At 44.8% G+C, this 22175-nt stretch overlaps 1 protein-coding gene across 2 annotated transcripts in view; it reads right to left on the reverse strand.

The window, feature by feature from the left end:
- Positions 1-12181, reverse strand: part of Crkl (CRK like proto-oncogene, adaptor protein) — a 38502-nt gene extending 26321 nt beyond the window's left edge. Inside the window, exon 1 of one of the 2 annotated variants that reach the window (XM_027413198.2) lies at positions 11411-12157. In XM_027413198.2, coding sequence (XP_027268999.1) covers positions 11411-11721 — 311 coding nt within the window. In that variant the 5' untranslated portion in view covers positions 11722-12157. Of the gene's footprint in view, positions 1-11410 lie in introns of both variants that reach the window. The other variant, XM_027413199.2, reaches the window with a different exon arrangement.
- Positions 12182-22175: the final 9994 nt, after the last annotated feature.

Genomic DNA, 22175 nt, shown 5'->3' on the forward strand with positions numbered 1-22175 from the left:
CTTGGGACAGGGTCTCTCAGTGAACTAGAAGCTCACAATTTTTACTTTTTGGCTAGGCTAGCAGGACAGCAAGCTCTCAAGGACCCACCTGTCCTCTGTCACCAAATGGTGGGGTTACAGGCACATACAGCCATGCTTTTTCTTTTTTGACAAGGTCTTACTATTTTGTTATGATGATTTGGCTGTCCTGAAACTTGCTATGTAGACCATACTGGAACTCATAAGAGATCTATCTGCCTGCCTCTGCTTCCCAAGTACTGGGATAACGGTGTGCATCACCATGCCTGGCCATGCCTAGCTTTTTATATGAATTCCAGGGATTTGAATGAAAGTACTCATGTTTTCAGAGCACGTGCTCTAGTGAACTCCTAGTATCTGTATAAATAACTTTCTGTAATGTGATAAAACACCATGACCAGCCAGGTGGTGGTGGTGGTGCACACCGTTAATCCCAGCACTTGGGAGTAGAGACAGTGGAATCTCTGTGAGTTAGAGACCAGCCTGGTCTACAGAGCGGGTTCTAGGACAGCCAGGGCTACACTGAGAAAATCTGTCTTGAAAGGGGGGGGGGGGGGTTACCATGACTAAGAACAAAATACAGGTGCTGGAAAGATGGTTTAGAGGTCAAGAGAAGCTGATCTTTCAGGACTTGACTTCAGTTCCCAGCACTCACATGGCAGCTCACCACTGTAAGTCCAGTTCCAAGGGATCCAACCTCCTCTGCTGGCCTCCATGCATTCCAGACATACATAAAATGCACATACATATATATGCAGGCAAACAGCAAGAAAGTGAGAAATTATATCTCAACCTCAATGGCACACAGGAAGCAGAGACAGGAAGCAGGAAGTGAGAATCAAGAAGCAGGAAGCAGGGCAGGGCTACAAACCATCAAAGCCCAACCCTATTGACCTACTTCCTTTATTAAGCAGGTACCTCCCTAAATAACTGTCAGTTACTTTTCTGTTGTGTCATACTATGCCAGGACCAAGAGCAACTTACAGGGCAATCTCCCTAAGCATCACTACCAACTGGGGACTAAGTATTCAAATACATGAGCCTTTGGGGTACATTCTCATCTAAACCACAATAGTAACTATCGTCTTTCCCTTTTCTTGAGGCAGGAATTTTTTTTTTTTTTTTTTTTTTTGTTTTGTTTTTTGTTTTTGAGACAGGGCTTCTCTCTTTGGTGCCTATCCTGGCACTCGCTCTGTAGACCAGGCTGGTCTTGAACTCACAGAGATCCACCTGCCTCTGCCTCCCGAGTACTGGGATTAAAGGCGTGCGCCACCAACGCCCAGCTGGCTTTTTTATTTTTAAGATTTATTTACTTATTATATATATAGGGTTCTGCCTGCATGTATGCCTGCACATCAGAAGAGGGCACCAGATCTCATTACGGATGGCTATGAGCCACCATGTGGTTGCTGGGAATTGAACTCGGGACCTCTGGAAAAACAGCCAGTGCTCTTAACCCCTGAGCAGATCTATCTCCCCAGCTCCAGAGACAGGATCTTTGCTCTGCAGTCTAGGCTGGCTTCAAGTTAGTGGAGGATTCCCCTGGCTCAGCCTTCAAAGAACGAGGATTACAAGCATGTGTCTACTACACCTGTTCTAAGTAACAACTTCTTAGTAGTATTCATCTTCCAATTCTAAGCTGAGGATTGAACCCAGGACCTCCCTCATGTCAGGCAGCAAGTGCTCTACCATTGAAACACATGTCCATTTATAATTTTTTTAATTAACATTTTTTGCTGCTGGGCCAGAAACTTAGCCCATGGCCTCTCTTATCTAAACACATGTACAGACATATACATCCAGTCTCCACTCAGTGCATTCATTAAGTCCTCTTCCCTTCTCTGTATTGGTATTTTATTCAGGGCAATAATAATAGCACTCTACCTCCTTGCATAGCTCCTCTTGCTATGTATATCCCTATTCTGTCTGATGATCTGAGCAATCCTATCTAAGTTTAAGGGTTTTTTTTTTTTTGGGGGGGGGGTCGAGACAGGGTTTCTTGACAGGGTTTGGAACCTGTCCTGGAACTCACTTTGTAGATCAGGCTGGCCTGGAACTCACAGAGATCTGCCTGCCTCTGCCTCCCAAGTGCTGGGATTAAAAGGTTTAATGTTCTTAAATCTATTAATCAGTCCCTACTTTTCTTCTCAATAAAGCCGTAAGACTGTCAACACTTCACTCTTTGCATCAACAAACAAAAATAAAGTTCCTTTTGGTCAGGTGAGATGGTCCAAACTTGACCACTGGACTCTGATCCCATGGTAAAAAGAACCAACTCCCTAAAATTGTCCTCTTGACCTCTGCACATACCATGACACAGTCAAACATATATCACACAGACACAGACAGACACATACACATCCTCTCTCTAATAGAATCTTAGGGGCTGGAAAAAATGAGTCGGCTTAAAAGCACTTGCTGCTTTTAAGAAGCTAAAACCATCTGTAACTCCAGTACCCATGCATCTTAGGATTTTTCTTATTTTTTTTTTTGGGGGGGGGGGTTAGACAGGGTTTCTCTGTGCTTTGGAGACTGTCCTGGAAGTAGCTCTTGTAGACCAGGCTGCCTCTGCCTCCCAAGTGCTGGGACTAAAGGCGTGTGCCACCACCACCTGACAATAAATATGTAATTCTTGGAAGGGAGTTTTGGCTGGCATGGTAGCACATGCCATTAATCTCTGTGCTTTGGAGAAAGAGGCAGAAAGATCCCAGTGAGTTTGAGCCCAGGGCAAGGCTATATAGTAAGACCCTGCCTCAAATAACAAAAATAATAATTTTTTAAAGGAGCCCGAACATATACCATGCATGTGTGGGCAATGCTGCTCCCAGAAGACATGAATTACTAAATGAAAATCCCAGTGCCAGGGGTGGATTCTTTGAGAGTTACTGGTCTAGGAGGCCTACGAAGCACCTCCCCAGATGTGATTATCTTCCACATCTGGATGATAATATCCTATTGCTTCAGGTACATTTTCATTGTAGTAAATAGAAAGGGCACACTGAAACTGATCTGAAAATTTCTGTCCTGGTTGCTACAGTAGAGAACTCTGCAAGCTACAACACCTACATTGTAGGAACAATGTGCCCACTGGTGAAATAGTGGCACCAGGGTCATGGAGATAATCAGTTGGGTTTGAGACTTGCTCCCAGGAGGTAATTTATGCTTGTTACTGTAAGCATAGTCAAACGCTCATGGCTAGGGAGGTCATAGGCCCTAGGGAGACTCTACTACTTGCTGTCTGGCTAAAAGGGTGTGTAGTCAAACTGCTTTCTAAATATTTTATGTCTGTATAGAAAGCTTAGTGTTGCCCTCAACAATGGCCAGAAATTTCTCTCTGCAGTAGCTAGCAGTTATTGTAGAGACTCAGAACTGGTCAAAGTACAGAGAATAAGTGTCTACTGAGTACTCAGCCCTAAATAGGACATAAAATCAACCCCTCCCCAATAAAGCTCAGGGAACACCATGGAAGAGGGATCATAGAAGAATACCAGAGCTGGACAATGGAGCAGGGTGCTGTGAAATGATCTCTTCTGGGCATGGCATGGCCAACACACTCATGAACTCAGCAGCTGTAGTCACCTGCACACAATCAAGTCAACAATGAGCAGTATTCCAATGCAGCAAAACGAGAGGACATGGGGAGGGAAGGGGGAAGTGTTGGGAGTAACTCAAGGGGATGGGGGAGAGTTGGGGGGGTGGACAGGATTGAGGTACATTGTTTACATGTATAAAGTTGTTGAAAATGATAAAATAGATTCTAATTTTTTAAAGCAAGATAAGATGGCTATACTTGGTTGCTAACTACTGAAATTAGTTATAATTTCAGTTATAACTGAAATTTATAACCCAAGCAGATGGGTACACCAGTGAAAACTGTTTTCAAATGATTTTTAAAATCAGATTTTTAATCCAGATCTTTGGAGGTGGGAAGATATAACTTTAATCTGACCACACCTTCTGGTGGCAACCTATATGAAGGACATGGAAGAAGGAAGCTTGTTCTTTGTCTGCATGTTCTCACTCTTGCTGGCAAGTCCATTCCTTCACTGGCATTAGAGCCTAATACTTTGGGATTCTGGAGTATACCAAAGACTAGCTGAGATATCCAGCTTCCTCGATTGAACAATTACTGGATTATTGGACCGTCCATTCACAGCCAGTCATTGCTGTACTAGCTGGACCATACCCTGTAAGCCACTCTAATAAATCCCATATACATATTTTATATATCCCATATATGTAATATAATTATACACACACACACACTCATTGTATCAGTTCTGTTCCTTTAGAGACTCCTAACTAATACAGACTTTGATACCAGGAGTGGTTCTAAAACAACAGAAGTATAAGGGTGAATGTTTTTAAGTATCTGGAATAGGCTTTCCAACTTGCTGACACCTACAGTTACTGAAGCCTCTCCTAGAAGCTTGGAGTATTGAAAGCCCACGGAGTGGATTATATTACAAACTGAAGGAGACAAATGCATCTATCTGATTATCCTGATTCACCAATTGTGAGAGGCAATGGACTTGGTGACTCTGTATATAAAACTTTTGACAGTTTGTGGGAAAGTAAGGAAAATGGTGACATCAATTGGTTGTTCCTAGCACCTCTGGATAAATTGGCAAAGAAAAAGAATGAGCTCTGAGGTAAAATCAACCAACATTTAGCATCTCAGAATAGTGAAGGAAGACAATGAATGCAGTGATAAAATTGACCAGCTCCAGATGCCCATTTAACAGTCTAAGCCAGTGGTTCTTAAGCTGTGGATCATGACCTCTAGTTGAAATGACCTTTACACAGGGGTTGCACATCAGATATCCACATCACAATTTGACATCAGACATGGAGATGCAGAGTTTAGAATTTGCCCAACTGCTTTTTGGTCTTGCTTTGGGCCAGTATTTCCTCACTGTCCTTCCTCTCCTCCATTTTGGAACAGTAATGTGTATCCTGTGCCATTATGTGTTGAAGTATGTAATTTGCTTTTTTATGTTGATTCTATATGTGATTACAGTGAAGAGACTGAATAAGTCTCAGAAGAGACTATGGACTTATGGGGTTCTTTTAAAGCTGGGCTCAATGCATTTCTGTATTATGATATGGCTACAAGTCTATGGGGGCCAGGGAGTGGAATATAGTTATCTGAAAGAAAATGGTCCCCACAGACTCATGGGGAGTGGCACTACTAGAAGGGGTGGCCTTGCTGAACTCAGTGTGTCACTAGTGGTGGCATTTGAGGTTGCAGATGTTCAAACCAGGCCAAACTGCACTCAGTCTCTTCCTGCTGCCTGTAGATCCAACTCCAGCTCCTTATCCAGATCCATGTCTGCCTGCATGCTGCCATGTGTCCTACCAAGATGACAGTGGATTAAACTTCTGAACCTGTGAGGCAGCCCCAATTAAATGTTTCCTTTGCAAGAGTTGCCATGGTCATGATGTCTCTTCACAATAACAGAAACCCTAAGACAGAAGTCTATTGTTTGATCTGTATTACAGAATAAGGTCCTCAAACAAATGAATGTTAGACTGGCTCATGGGAAAAGGGAATCTCAGTTCATGAACCAATTTTCAGACTCCAGTCAGTTTGTAGACCCAGAACAAGCGAATGAAGGGACAGCCAAGTTCCCCCAAAGAACTCTGATAAAATACCTAAGAGTTTACTGTTAGCCATTCCCCAGTCCTTCCCAAAAGGACCTACACTAAGGGAAAGAAAACAATCAGACTTCCTGGGGTCTATTGTACACTGGTTCTGAATTGATGCCGATTCTGGGAGATCCCAAGAAACTCTGTGGCCCTCCATTTAAAACAGGGGCTTATGCAGGTAAGGGGATTAACGGAGTACTGGCTAAAGTCTGACTCACAGAATTCATCCTGTGGTTGAGTTCTGTCCAGTCCCAAAATGTGTAACTGACCGGATGCGTGCCTTTAGTCCCAGCATTCGGGAGGCAGAGGCAGGTGGATCTCTGTGAGTTTGAGACCAGCTTGGTCTACAAGAGCTAGTTCCAGGACAGCCTCCAAAATCACAGAGAAACCCTGCCTTGAAACCCCCCACCAAAAAAACCAAAACGTATAACTGGAATAGATAGAAGTTGTTGGCAGAATTCTCCCACTGGCTCCCTGACTTGTGGGATGCGGGCTATTATGGTTAGAGAGACTACATGGAAACATCTAGAGTTGCCTCTGCCATCAAAAACAAACAAACAAACAAAAAACCAGTATCACATCCCTGGAGGAATCACAGAAATTAGTGCCACTGTCAAGGACTTGAAAGATGCAGGGATGGTGGTTCCCACATCTCCCTTTAACTCTCCTATCTGGCCAGTGCAGAAGATGGATGGATTGTGAGGAATGACAGTTGACTACTGAAAACTCAATCAAGTAGTGACTCTGATTACAGCTGCTGTACCAGATGTGGTATCTGAGCAGATTAACACATCTCCTGGTACATGGTATGCAGCTATTGATCTAGCAAATGACTTTTTCTTGGTACCTGTCCATAAGGATCACCAGAAGCAATCTGCTTTCAGTTGGCAAGGCCAGTGGTACACATTTACAGTTTTACTTTATTAGGATATATTAACTCTGCAGACTTATGTCATCATTTCATTTAAAGAGATCTCTTCAACAAAATATTGCGCGCAATAATCTTGTTTACATTCAGTGCCTGCAGGCGCCATCATTGTAATGGAGAATGCAGGAACGGCTCCCTACAAAATATCACATTGGTTCACTACATTGACAACACTAAGCTGACAGGACCAAGTGAGAAGGAGGTTGACTTCTTGTTAACACATGCACATCAGATGAGAAATAAATCCAACCAAATTTCAAGGACCTCTACCTCAGTGAAATTCTTAGGAGTCCAGTGGTGTGGGGCATGCTGGGATATTCTGTCTAAGGTGAAAGATAAGTTATTGCACCTGGCCCCTCCCATCACCAAGAAAGAAACACAATGTTTAGTGGTCCATTTCTGGAGACAGCACATTCCTCACTTGGGTGTGTCACTCTGGTCCATAAACCAAGTGACTCAGAAAGCTGCTAGCTTTTGAATGGGGCTGGGACAGAAGGCTTTTCAATGGGTGTAGACTGCTATGCAGACTTCTCTACCACTTGGGACCATATGATCCAGCAGACCCTATGGTGGTACTTGAGGTGTCAGTGGCAGATAGGGATGCTGTTTGTAGCCTTTGGCAGGCCCTATAGGTGCATCATAGATGAGACCTTTTGAAATTTTGGAGCAAGGCTCTACCATCACCCGCAGACAACTGCTCTCCCTTTGAGTGACAGCTCTTGGCCGGCTATTGGGCCTTAGTGGAATCTGAACGCTTTACAATGGGCTACCATGTGACCTGAGCTGCTCATTAGGATCTGGGTATTTTGGGACCCATCAAGCCATATAGGAGGACATGCACAGCAGCAGTCCAATATTGAATAGACATGGTATATACACGATCGGTCCCAAGCAGGTCCTGAAGACACAAGCAAGTTACTTGATGAAGTTGTCCAAATGCCTATGGTTTCAACTCCTGTTACAATGTCCTCTACTACTGAGCATGCACCGTAGCCTCATGAGCTGTGCCTGATGGTCAGCTGTCTGAGGGAGAGGAGACTAGGGCCCTGTTTACTGATGGTTCTGAACACTACGTAAGTACCACCTAAAGTGGACAGCTGCAGCATTACAACCCCTTTCTGAGACAATCCTGAAAGACGCACGCCAGCAAAGGGAAATCTTTATAGTGGGCAGAACTTCAGGCAGTACACATAGTCATATACCTTGTTTGGAAAGAGAAATGGTCAGATGTGTGATTGTTCATTGATTCATGAGCTGAAGCCTACAGACTGGCTGGCTAGAGTGTGGTTGGAAAACTGTGAGAAAGACATCTGGGGAAGATGTATACAGATCTGTCCAAATGGGCAAAGGATGTGAAGATATGTTTCCCATCTAAATGCTCATCAAAAGGTGACTTCAGCTGAGAAGGAGTTCAATAATCAAGCAAGATGACCTGCACTGTGGACAGTCTTTTCCCCCCAGTCATCCCTGTCATTACCCAATTGGCCCACAAACCAAGTGGTCATGGTTGTGCTTCTGACCAAAGAAATCACTTCACATCCATAGAAGGACAACAGTGGGCCTACAACCATGGAATCCACTGGTCTTTCAATGTTTCCTATTATCCTGAAGCCTCTGGGCTGACAGAAAGATGGAATGGCCTTTTAAAAACACAGTTACAACAACACTTAGGTGGCAGCAACCTGGAGAGCTGGGGCAGGTTCTCCTTAAGGCAGTATATGCTTTAAATCATCATCCAATATATGATACAGTTTCTCCTATTGCCAGGATCCACAGGTCCAGAACTCATGGGGTGGAAGAGGAAATGGTTCCATTCACTTTCACCCCTAGTGACCTACCAGGAACATTTTTGCTTCCTGTTCCTGCAACCTTAAGTTCTGTTGGCCTAGAAGTTTTGGTTTAAGATGGGGAAGCTCTCCTGCCAGGAGACACAACAAACATTCCATTGGATTGGAAAGTCAGACTTCCACCTGGCCACTGTGGGCTTCTGATACCCTTAAGCCAACAGGCTAAGAAAGCCATAACAATATTAAGAGGGTGACTGTTCCAGATTACCAAGGGAAAATTGGATTGCTTCTTCCCAATGAAGGAAGACAGATTATGTCTGGAGTGCAGGAGATCCTTTAGGGCGTCTGCTGGTGCTACCATGTCCTGTGATTAAAGTCAATGGGAAATTACAGCAGCCTAATCTAGACAGGATGGCAAAGGGCACAGACCCATGAGGAATGAAGGCATGGGTCACTCTTCCAGGAAAAGTCAAGACCTGCTGAGGTGCTTGCTGAGGGTGGAGAAATACAGAATGGGTAGTGGAGGAAGGTAGTGATAAATACCAGCTAAGGCCATGTGACCAGTTGTAGTGACAAAGATTATAATCGACACAGGTGTTTCTGTCAAATTTTGTTAAGTATGTGTTTGTACAGGTATTTGTGGCTTTCCCCCGATTTATCATGTAATATAACATCAAGAGATTACCAGTAGTTTTGGTATTTAAGTTTTGAGATACTAAGAATATAACTCAAGAGACATTGCCATCTATTCTAAAATGTATAATGCCTTTGTGATTGTAAAAGGGATAGTTATGTTAGGAATAATGACTTGGTTATTGTTTTCATTTGGAAACGAAGAATGACAGAAAAGATATGAATGTGGGCTGGGTGGTGTTGGCCCACTCCTTTAGTCCCAGCACTTGAGAGGGAGGCAAAGGCAGGTGGATCTCTGTGAGTTCGAGACCAGCCTGGTCTACAAGAGCTAGTTCTAGGACAGGCTCCAGAGCTACACAGAGAAACCCTGTCTTGAAAATCAAAACAAAACAAAACAAAAGATACGAATGTGTGTCAAGCAGAGCTAAGAAAAATTTCAGGAAATTACATTGGTAACACAGAAAATTGGTACCTGAGAAGACACACTTAATAGAATTAGATTTTGTAGGTAACAGGAAGCCACTCCAGCACACTTTTCCTCCTTGAGGGGAATCTAATAATTAACTTAGACTTTCTCCAACACCTGTTACATTGTTGCAAGCATGTTCTAATAAAGGCCTGAGGTCAATAATATAATCCACTTTCACAAAGGAGAGAAGAAATTTACTCAAATATATTACCAAACATTATTATTATTTTTTGTTTGTTTTGTTTTTTATTTTTCGAGACAGGGTTTCTCTGTTGCTTTGGAGGATGTCCTGGAACTAGCTCTTGTAGACCAGGAGTGCTAGGATTAAAGGCATGCGCCACCACCGCCTGGCTTTACCAAACATTATACTTCCTAAGTTTGTCCAAGCTATCCAAAATTATTAAAGTTGACAGCACCTGCCACCAGCTACTAGGACCCTCATGTTTCAGAATTCTCAGTGTCCTCATCTCCATAACATAGATTACTATTTACAGTCACTTTCTCTGTGTTTTACTTTTTTTTTTTTTAAATTATTGATGTGTGTGTGGATACTCACTTGCCATGGGACACACACTGAGGCTAAAGAAAGGACTCTCCTTCCACATTTATGTGGGTTTGGGGGAATCAAACTGAGGTCATCAAGCTTTTGTTGCAAACAACTTTCATTCACTAAGTCATCAAGCCTAGCCCCTTCACTACAGTTTTTTAAACTCCATTGATTTTGCCAGTTAACTTTACACTCCTTGTACCATCACAGCTTTACTTCTTCTATCCTAAAAAAGAAACCCTTTTACTTTTAGTAGGTATCCTTAATTAAGTATAGTACCTTTTCATCTTCAAAGTTCAGAGCAAATTACCTCATTAGCAATTCTATGAAGTCAGCTCACCCTGAGAAGTCTAACTCAATCCCCAGACCTTTTTAGAAAATGGCTTAGAAATATACCAGGCAGTGAAATACTTTTTGAAGTCTACTTTCTTGTTGTTGCTATAGCGCAATTAAGCTTGGAACTCAAGGTCCTCTTTTCCTTAGGCGGTTAGGGGTGTGCATCTCTCTCACGCAGCTCTACTTCAGTTTCTTTAAAGTATATGTTAAACCACTAAATTTAATTCCCACCCCCCAAAAATCTAAAACTGAATTAATGTAGAATTAAGATAAATATACTTCCCACCAGGGAGAGATGGTACAAATTTCCTCAAATATAATCTCAGTCTTTTTCCTTTGAAATTCTAGTTTTTTTTTTTTTAAAGGGGGGGGCTACTTCAAATTGCGCATCAGATTCTGAAATTCCTACGATTTCGGTTCATTTTAACGATTTTCCAAAGGCTGCAAGCCAGTTCTTAACCTGCAGTTAGCTGTTGAGATGCAGGGGGTTCTAAAACCTTAAATGGTGTGTAAACTACAAGAATTTTCGAGGAGAGAGCCATGGCTAGCTTCAGAATCTCAAGGACGTCTATATACTTTTTAATGTTAAAAGAATTCTGCAGCCAGACGGTGGTGGCGCACACATTTAGACTCAGCATTCGGGAGGCAGTTCGAGGCCAGCCTGGTCTACAGAATGAGTTCCAAGGCAGCCAAGATTATTTCACAGTGAAACCATGTCTCGAAAAACCAAACAAGTAAAATAAATAATAATAACAATAATAATTATGCATTAGTATTAGTCAGCTAAAGTGACAAAACTGTGTATGTGTGTCGGTGGGTGCATTTGAACAATACAATCACCACTAAATGTCTAAATAAAAATGCATCCTTTCATCCAGTGACCCAGATCCTGACACTGGCCTTCCAATCCGATGTCTTCCTTCTGGTTTAGAATGAGGGAAAGCAATTCAACTCCTCCCTCCACCCCCAAAATTAAATCTCTGACCGACCCTCCGCATCGGGTCTGGTTCCCAGCCCGAGCAGGGCAGCAGGAGCTCGCGTACCTGGGCGCTGGTTCGATTAAGGTGGTCGTATCCAGGTAGTGGATCTTGTAGAACTCCAGCAAGGCCGGCAAATGATCAAACTCCTGGTCCCCGATCTTAAAGCGGCGGTTGGGCAGGGAGTTGATGATGTAGTGCGAGACACGCGAGTTCTCGGACACGGACAGTACATAGTCCCCGGGGCAGGTAGAGGAGTCCCGGACTAGGAACATGCCATGGCGCTGGCCCTGGAGACGGGTCTGAGCCTCCTGGCGAGACACTGGCCCCATGTACCAGGCAGAGCGGTCTGCAGAATCAAACCTGGCGGACGACATGGTGTTGGGTCCGGGGATGGGCGGCGTCTGCTGCTCTCGCCTGCTCGTGAAGCCTTTACCCGCTGTCGGCTTTGGGGCCGAGGAAGGGCCTCTCGGAAGACCTCGAGGAGCAATCAGAGGGCTGGGTCAGGACCTTCCTCTCGGCTCCGGGCCCCGCAGCATCCTCCGCCACCGCCCGCCTGCACCGGGCCGCCTCACGGGAAGAGCAAGCCCGGGAACACTGGGCAAAGCCCTGGGGTCGAGGTGGGCGAAGCCGAGCGGTAGCAGAGGCCGCCTCGGGCTTCTCAGCTGCCCGGCGCCCAGGAATGGCTCCAGCGACTTCTGTCCTGGAACCCGCCGGCTCCGCAGCGTCAAGAGCCCGCACCGACCCTCGCCGTCACACGAAGCAGCCTTCTCCAGCAAGAGTCGCGCCTCCCAGGCCGTTTCACCCAGCCCGTTCCCAATAGCCACAGCAACAAAATGGCGGACGCGGGAGAAGCGGCCGGGCACCTCCCCCTTGGTCCAGCTCACTCTCTCTGCGCACGCGCGGAGCCGGGCGCTACCCCCGCCACGGGGCCCGCCCTTTGACGTCTCTCGGCGCAGCCAATCAGGAGTGCGTTCGCGAGGGTCCCCTCCGTGAGCCACTCGTGCTGGCTCCCGCGTTCCGGGAGGAGGCTGAGGAGGCCGTGGGTCAGGCCCTTCCTGGGCCACAGAGCCGCAGTCAGGCAACTGCTGCTGCTGCTGCCGCCGCCGCCGCCCCCGGGAGTTCCGCACTTGGCGAGAAAACAGCCGGAGCCGAGAGGGAACAGCGTTATGAAAACCTGTTTCTGGGAACAAAGCGTAACGTGCTGGCTTGTCTGGCCAGGGAGGCGTGGCCCTCAGGTGACTGCGAGCCACAGGGCCCTGATAAATCAGGTGGCTTAGGAAAGGCATGACCCAGGGTGAGGTGACCATCAAATGGGTTACTGAATAACTCCTGCCCTAGGTGATCCGACTTGGCACACGTGGAACTAATGCTTTAGGAGGGCCACAGTCTGGTGACAACCAGGCCACTACAGGCTCTGAAATGCAACACCTCTGTGTCTGACTTGAATGTCTTGCCTGCTGTAGGTCGTTGTTCTACAACAGTTCCAGTTTGCTTCCTGCCATTCCACGTTGCTCAACTCCAGCCGTGCCCTCCCAACATATTTCTTCCACCCCCACTAGGATCAATCTTTTTTATTTTAGGGTGAGATACTCAAGACAGAGTTTCTCTGTGTAGCCCTGGCTGTCCTGGAACTCACTCCCAAGACCAGGCTGACCGGGAACTCTTCCTGCCTCTGCCTCTTGAGTGCTGGGATTACAGGTACACACCTGCCCACCACTGCCTGGCTATGATCAAATTTTAATAAAACACCTTTGTTTTGCCTACCTTAATACCATGTCTGGTCTTGAATGAATGATCAGACACTTGTTAAATGAATGACTATTGTGAAAAATCACCAAGACACTGATGGCAGGTTATTGATCATAGCATTTCCAAATTGGATGAACAGAAAGGTATAATCCCATGCCAGGGGTGATGGCACACACCACTAAGCCCAACACTGGGGAGGTAGAGGCAGGAAGATTATGAATTTAAGGACAGCTGAGCTTTATAAGACCCAGCCTAAAATAGGAAATTAGAAAAGGGGGAGGTCTCAAAAGAGAAAGACAGGAGGAGCAAACACTACTTAGATTTCTGTCAGTGAAATTTCATTCTGGCCATTTGTATTTCCCATGTTCAGCAAATCTTAGATTGTGGGGTAATAGGTGATTCCATCCCAGTAACAAATAAGCAAATGTCAAGGTCTTTTGCCTTTTTGTAACAACATAAGCATGTCTTTTTCTTCCCCAAAGATTTTTTCATTGGGCCAGGAAGATGGCTTAGGGAGTAAGCTCTTGCCAGCCAAGCCTAACCACCTGAGTTGGATCCCTGGGGGTTTGAGCATAGAAGGAGAACCAACATAAGAAAGTTGTCCTCAAGCTGGGCACTGGTGGCACATGCCTAAATCCCAGGACTCAGGAGGCAGAGGCAGGCAGATCTCTGTGAGTTTGAGGCCAGCCTGGTCTACCAATCGAAGTTCCAGGACAGTCAGGAGTACACAGAGAAACCCAGTCTTGGAAAAGAAATAAAAATAAAGTTGTTCTCTGACATCTGTGTAGTGTGGTGGAACATTCATGCACTCACACATCATATACAAATACAAGAAAATTAAAACATGCTTTATGTTGAATAGCCTCCGTTGTAATTGGTATAGCTCAGATTTTGAATTTGACCAAGTTCAACTCATGGTTGAAGTTCAAACAGTTGACTAGATGGGTTTCTTAATCACTCTGCGCCTGATCCTGAGACTACTAGTTCTTATCTCCTAGGTAAATGTACTAGCCAGCTGTGGTGATGCATGCCGTTAATCCCAGCTCTCTAGAGGTAAAGGTAGGAAGATTAAGTCCAAGTTTGAGGCCATCCTGGCCTATACACTGACTTCCAGACCAGCCAGGGATATATAACAATATCTCAAAAAGCAGAAAAACAACAACAAGAACAACAATACACACACATACACACACACTATAAAATCAGCTGTTCCAGAGGTTGAACAGGAGGATGGAGAGTTCAAGGCTAGCTAGCCTATGAAACATCATTTTTTTTGAGACACGGTTTCTCATTAGCCTAGAGCTCACCAAGTATATGAGGCTAGCTAAGCAGTGAATTGCAAAGATCCAACTATCAGCCTCCCAACACTGAGGTCACAATACACATACCACCACCCCTAGCTTCTTTATGTGAGTTCTGAAGAGTGGATTCAAGTTCTCAAGCTTACAAAGCAAACATTTTATCCAAAGAGCTGTCATTCCACCCTGGTTTGTTTGATTTTTTAAAAAGATTTTATTTATTTATTATGTATACAACATTCTGCTTCCATGTATATCTGCACACCAGAAAAGAGCACCAGATCTCATAACAGATGGTTGTGAGCCACCATGTGGTTGCTGGGAATTGAACTCAGGACCTCTGGAAGAACAGCTGGTGCTCTTAACCTCTGAGCCATCTCTACAGCCCTATTACTAATAATTTTTAAGGAGTTATGTTGTGTTGGTGTCCTGGTTTTATTTCTGCTGGTGTGGTAAATACCCTGACAAAAGCACATTAAGGGAGAGAGGACTTATTTGACTCAAAGTTCTAGGTTAGAGCCCATCATTATGGGAAATCAAGGCAAGAACGTGAAGCAGCCAGTCAAAGTAACAGACCCAGAGCAGAAAGAGGGCCTAGAACAATGGCTCAGTGGTTGGGAGAACTGGCTTATTTTCCAGGGAAACGGTTCGATTCCCAGCATACTCATGGCTGCTCACAACTGGAGCTCAAGTCCCAAGAAATTCAGTACCCTCTTCTGATCTCCAGGGGGACTGCACTTATGTGGTACACATACATGCAGACAAAAACCTATACACATAAGATAATAAAAAGAACGAAAAAAAAAGCAGAGAAATAATTAATGCATTCATGCCTACTTCTCTTGTTAAAACTCTCACACCAGGTGGTGGTACCACACTCCTTTGGTCCTAGCACTAGAGTCAGAGGCAGGCAGATCTCTGAGTTTGAGGCAGCCTAATCTACAAAATGAGTTCCAGGAAAGTCAGGGCTATACAAGAAAACCCTGTCTCAAAACAAAACAAAACAAAACAAAACAAAAAATTTTTTTTTCTTCTTCTGGAACTGAGGACTTATTGTGTAGCTCTTCTCTCTAGAGAGAGGAGAGAAGCCAGAAGCACACAAGATCCAGTAAGTAAAGGAAACATACAAATTCAGAAAATAAATGAAACTTACAAGGCTTAGGAAGGCCCTGAACTTCCTGAGATTTACATGCCCTCCTCTCCCTAAAGATGAAGAGGTAGTCAGCATTTGCTAGGGAGATGCCTCTGGAATCAGGGGACCTGCTAGAACTCATGCAGCGAGCTTTAAAGATATGGCCTAGTAAAGTCATCCCCCATGCTGGGTGGGTTTTAGAAGATGCAGCTGCTTTTGAGTCATCCGTGCTCTAAGTAACCTTGAGACCTACACCATAAACAACCAATAAACTCTGCATCACTAAGCTGGACTTGGTGGAATTACCTTTGGTCTGCTGTCAGTATGAGATGGATAGACATTGGTTTACATCTCCACAGGAAAAGGTCACAAAACTTAGTTCATGATTAAGTCCCTGGACCATCCAAGGTCCTCCCACTCAGTTCCTAGCACAAGCCTACTTGAAAAGCAGTGATGACTGAGGTCAGAGTCTAACCCTTCAGGTCAGGCAGTCAGACCAGTCTATACCTGCAACGGCAGTGACTCAGCTTCTACAAAGGACTACTCATCCAGGAGTGAAGCTCCAACTCCCTTCAGCAGTAAGCTAACATCCTTGTGGTTGAAACAATATAAACACCACTTCGGGAGTAGTGTTTGGGGCAGTAAGGGTGTTGGTCACTTCTCAGAACATGCTGTCCGTGAAAGGCCTGCTCAGCAGACAGAATATCTAGTCTCTGGAGCTGCTTCTGTGTGCTTTTCCTTGCTCTAACTTTCTTCTTAACTTTATTCTGCAGAGTGACACTGAAGTGAGAGAGAGGGTTCCAGTTGTCCCAATCCTTACATCCAATCATGATGATGCCTACTCAAAGAACTGTATTTTCTTTTTTAAATTAATAAAATGTTTTTCTAGCCTGATCAAAGTTTCCCCTCCCTCCCTCCTCTCCTTCTCGTCCCTCCCTCAAACCTCCCCTCTTCCCAACCCCACCCACTCCTCATTTTTGCTTCAGAAAAGGGCAGGCCTCCCCTGGCTGTCAACCAGCCATGGCCTATCAAGTTGCATGAGACTAGGTACCTCCTCTCCTATTAAGGCTGGATGAGGCAACCCAGTAGGAGGAAAAGGTCCCAAAAGCAGGTAACAGAGTCAGAGATAGGCTCTGTTCCCACTGTTAGAAGTCCCACAAGAACATTAAACTAAACTGTAACATATGTGCAGAAGACCTAGGTCAGTCCCATGCAAGCTCTCTGGTTGGCAGTCCAGATTCTGTGACCCCTATGAGCCCAGGTGAGTTGGTTCAGTGGGAGAACTGTATTTTCTTTTTTCTTTTTCTTTTTCTTTCTTTCTTTTTTTTTTTTTTCCCGAGACAGGGTTTCTCTGTGTAGCTTTGGAGCCTATACTGGCACTCGCTCTAGAGACCAGGCTGGCCTCTGCCTCCCAAGTGCTGGGATGAAATGCGTGCGCCACCAACGCCCAGCGAGAATTGTATTTTCTTGTTGACTCCACGCCTTTTTTTTTTCTTTTCTTTTTTTCCCTTCAGGGTTATGGATCAAACCCACTTGTTTGTGCTCAGCCCATGCTCTAGCACTGAACTCCAGGGTTCCCTAAGTAGTCGTAGTTGGCTACAAAATTGTGATTCTTCTCCCTTAGCCTCAGGGTACTGGGATTCCAGATGAGTCCCAAATCACCTGGTCCAAAGTCTCCCTGCCCCCTGCTCTTATTATTGGGGTTAGAGAATTGCTTTTGTAAAGGACCTGGGCTTGAGTTCACTGTACCCGTGTGGTGGCTCCCGACCATCTGTAACTCCAGTTTTGTGGGATCCTGTTGTTTCTGATCTCCAGGGGTGCTGGGCATACTCATGGAGGAAATACGTATGCACAGCAAAACATTCATACATGCAAACTAAGAGAATATTTCTTAAAAATTGTTTTATTACTGGCTTATAGAGCGCTCATACACTGTGGCACCCACACAGACGTCAGGGATCTGCTGTGTTAGACCAGTTCTTGCCTGACTTTTATTTGGATTCTGGGGTTGAACTCAGGTTGTCAGACTTCGCAGCAAATGCCTTTACCCTTTGAGCCATCCCGATGAGAGATCTTTCTCCATGTGCTTCATTTAGACCAGATGAAAGGTGTCTTGTCACCGAGAAAATTACTTTTGTGTTAGACTATCAAGCCCATGTAGACTAGGATTTCCTCACTCAGTTTCAGGGAAAGCAACCTGATCATTTATGTGCATAAACTCCCACAGCTCTACTGAGCATCTTCAGGGAGCCAAGTGCAAAGGTGGCAATATTGGCACTGCCCTTCGCAACCTGGGACATGAATAAGCACTCAGTGCTGGGCAGTGGTGGTGCACACCTTTAATCCCAGCACTCGGGAAGCAGAGAGATCCCTGTGAGGCCAGCCTGGTCTACAGAGTGAGTTCCAGGACAGCCATGGGCACACAGAGAAACCCTGTTTCAGAAAAAACAAAAAACAAAACAACAACAACAGAAAAAAAAAAACAGCAGTAATGAATCTTAAGGGGGTTTTGTTATTATTATTATATTTTTTTAATGCTAGAAATCGAGTCCAGCACCTTGTGCAAACTACAAAAGTGATTAGTACTGAGCTACAACCCCAACTCAATCTGCTTTGTTGTTACTGTTGAGATGTAGTCTAACTATGTAGCTGTGCTGACTAGTTTTAATGTCAGCTTGACATGATTAAGCCTGTAAGGCTTTTCTTAATTAGTGATTGATGGGAGAGGGCCCAGCCCATTATAGGTTATGCTGCCCCTGGGCTGGTAGTCCTGGAATCCTATAAGAAAGCAGGCTGAGCAAGCCATGAGGAGCAAGCCAGTAAGCCACACCCATCCATGTCCTCTGCATCAGATCCGGCCTCCAGGTTCCAGCCCTGCTTGAGTTCCCCTGCCCTGTTTCCTTCAGTGATGGCTTACAACAGGGGAGTGTGACCCTAATAAACCTTTTCTTCCCCAAGTTGCTTTGGTCATGTTTTTTCATCATAACAACTGAAACTCCAACTAAGGCTGTAGCCCAAGGTGACCTCAACTTGCAATCCTGCCTCAGCTTCTTCCTTGCTGGGACAAGTTGGCCTAGTTTTCTGATTTTTTTCTCTTCCAGACAGGGTTTCTCTGTGTAGCCTAGTTTTCTGATTTTAACTTGGCTCCTCAAATGGCTGCCTTTATCAGAAAGAATAACTTTAATACCATGATTAGAATTTTATTTCTGTCTGTCTGTCTGTCTGTCTGTCTGTCTGTGCCTGTCTGTCTGTCTGTCTGTCTCTCTCTCTCTCTCTCTCCTCTCTCTGTATGTATGTCTTTGTCTCTCTCTGTCTCTGTCTCTTTCTTTCTCTCTGTCTCTCTCCATTCAACAAAAGTTCCTGAATGCTGCTGCTCTGTGCCATACTAGGTATGGTGTTCTGTCTTCAGAAATTTTTACATTCCAGCTTAAATTGCCCAACAGTTGAAAAGGGGCAATTGTGTCCTCCTTAATTTAAAACTTCTTAGAATGTTGGTTAGCATTCATAGGAAACTAGCTTCGAAAGGGTCTATGGAACTGATTGTTATTCTTTTGCTTAAATTAGAAAGAGAGATGGACATGGAACATGAACTATGGAGAGCACATTAATCAGTTTCTTATATCTCAGGAGAGAGAGAGAAATGGAAGAACAGAGCAGGGCAGAGAGGGGAGAGAGAGAGAGAGAGAGAGAGAGAATAATGTTGCAGGTTTAAAAGGGGAAGATCGTGCATGTGCACTGAGCCCCTATGCAGCCCTGTAATGAGTGACATAGCCATGACGTGGCCACGCAACACAGGGCCCTTTAAGCTGCCTAGATATCTGCCTGAACCTTTCACTGATTATTCAATGTCATCCAGAGACTGTGACATGTGATGTTGATGTTGGTTGGTCATCCCTAAATGGCACTCCTGTCATAACAACAATTGGGGTCAGAACTTTGTTTGCTTTTCGAGACAGAGTTTCTCTGTGTACCCTGGCTGTTCTGGAGCTCACTCTCACTTTGTAGACAGGCTGGCCTTGAACTCACAGAGATCTGACTGCCTCTGCCTCTTGAGTGCTGAGATCAAGGGTGTGAACCACCATTGCCCAGCAAGAAGGATGGAAACTTTAAACAAAGCACATTAACAAAACAAAAGCAGGGCTGAGAATGTGGTCCAGTAGGCAAAATGTCTGCCAAACATATTCTGGGTTCTATCACCAGCATTATGTAAACTAGGAGTGGTGGCATGTGGGAAACAGAGGTCTTTTTGACCATAATCCCCCAGAGTGTCTGATGGGGGATGTCCTTCTGCATGCTGTGAATATATGTTTCTCTTATTGGTTGAATAAAGTTGTTTCAGCCAATGGACAGGCAAGATGTTGCCAGGCAGGGATACCAGACTAAGAGAATTCTGGGAAAAATGAACGCAGAGAGGAGTCCGTGAAAGAGACTCAATGTAGCTACCAGGAAGTTAGGATGCCCAGGCATTCTCCGGTAAGCCAAGACCATGTGGAGATAGATTAATGGAAATGGGTTAACAATTAAGAGAGCTAGCCAATAAGCCTGAGCCATCAGCCAAACAGGTTATAATTAATATAAGCATCTGTGTGTTTATTTGGGACTGAACAGCTGCAGGAACCGGGTGGGACAAAAACTTCAGTCCACAGGTGGTGCCCAAATGTTTGGCAAGAATTTCCATTAAAACCTGACAAAAGCTTAGAAAGGGTTCTGAATGCACAGAAACAAAGCCACACTGGGCTTCCTAGTCTCACAGTCTCATGAAGGCTATGGTGCAGATATGCTGTGGCATTTGGGCTTGAGCACAGCATGGCTGATAATAATTAATAGACAGCTAGCCAGTAAGAAGCCTGAGCCATCAGTCAAACAGTTTATAATTAATATAAGCCCCTGTGTGCTTAACAGGTGGGACAGAAACTTCCATCTACAAATGTCTGCCCCAGACTGTCCCTCTCTAGACTTTTATCTTTATCTCTCAGTTAACAGAACCCATCTTTAGGGGAGATGTCATGTGTACTTTATAGCCTGATGCTAACCCAGTCAAAGACCATACCAGATTCAGGCCCTTAAGCTATAGAACCCATCCTCAAGATTACATGTACTTTTTTTTTTTTTTTTTTTTTTTTTTGAGACAGGGTTTCTCTGTGTAGCTTTGGAGCCTATTCTGGCACTCACTCTAGAGACCAGGCTGGCCTCGAACTCACAGCGATCCACCTGCCTCTGCCTCCCAAGTGCTGGGATGAAAGGCGTGCGCCACCAACACCCAGCAAGATCACATGTACTTTGTAAATGAGTTTCTCTGCAGTCACCCCTTAAGCTTTATTGTACACCTGTACTTGGAATGACTGTTGCCTGGAAACTTACCCCAAATTGTACTGTGGCAATATGCTGGCAATAAACCACCTAGCATTGATGGGTGGTGGTGTACACCTTTAATACCAGCACTTCGTAAAACCAAAAAAAAAAAAAAAAACCCAAAAAACCCAAAAAACCCACCACTCTTACCTCTTCATGGTTCATTTTCCTACCTACTGTGACACCTGCAGGGACCCCCTCAGTGGCACGTGCCTATGATCTTACCACTGAACAAGTTGAGGCAGGAGGATAAGAAATTCAAGGCGATGCTGGGCATGTTGGTTCATGCCTTCCTTTAATACCAGCACTCAGATGGGAGAAGCAAGGGGATCTCCGAGTTCGAGGCTGCCCTAGACTACACAGCAAGTTCCAGACCAGCCAAGGCTACACAGTGAGACCCTGTCTTAACAGAAGAAGAGGAAGAAGAGGAGGAAGAAGAGGAAGAAGAAGTAGTTGTTGTTGAAGACCATCCTTGGCTACATAGTAAATTTGAGGCCAGTCTGGGATATAGAAGATCCTGTCTCAAAAACAAAACAAGAAAAACAAAATAGCTTGGGTTCCCCCTCATGGTGGAGTACTTGGCCAGCAAGAATAAAGCCCTAGTGTATTAGCTACTGGCCTACTGCTGTGATAGGCAATGATCAAGGCAATAAATAAGGTTATAAAGAGTTCATTTGTCTTATCATTCCAAAGGGATAAGAGTCCATCATAGCAGAGAAGCATGGCAGCAGCAGCAGGCATGGTGGTTGGAGCAGGATGCTGAGAGCTCTATTCCTGAGTTGAGAGCACTGGGATGGTGTGAGGCTCTATACACTCAAAACCTGTCTCCAGCCATGTATCTCCTCCAACAAGACCACACCTCCTAAACTTTGCCCAACACCATCACCAACTGGGACCAAGTTTTCAAATATAAGAGCCTATTTATTGGGGACAATCTCATTTAAACCATCAAATCTGGTTTTGAGTTTCAGCACCGAAAACAAACAAGTAGGTAAAGGAATGCAGCCACCCAGACATGGAGGCTGTTCTTGGTCCCCATGTTCACATCTCATCTTGGTGGCTGGTGTCCTGTTAATGCAGACTTTTTGGGATGAGAGGTTTCTTTCAAATCTATAATGGTTCTCTTCCATCCTCTCTCAGTCCAGTTCCAGGAAGTCAAGTTCTGCCTTGTCATGAGGAACCCTCCTGGAAGAACTTAGGGTACTGCTGTGCAGAAATCAATGATGATCCAGTTTTCATTCAAGTCCTCTGATCTGATCTCCAGTTCTGGCACCCAGCCTTCTGTACAATGGCCCTG

Source organism: Cricetulus griseus, chromosome 4 (genome assembly GCF_003668045.3).
Source record: "Cricetulus griseus strain 17A/GY chromosome 4, alternate assembly CriGri-PICRH-1.0, whole genome shotgun sequence".
Classification (NCBI taxonomy): Eukaryota; Metazoa; Chordata; class Mammalia; order Rodentia; family Cricetidae; genus Cricetulus; species Cricetulus griseus.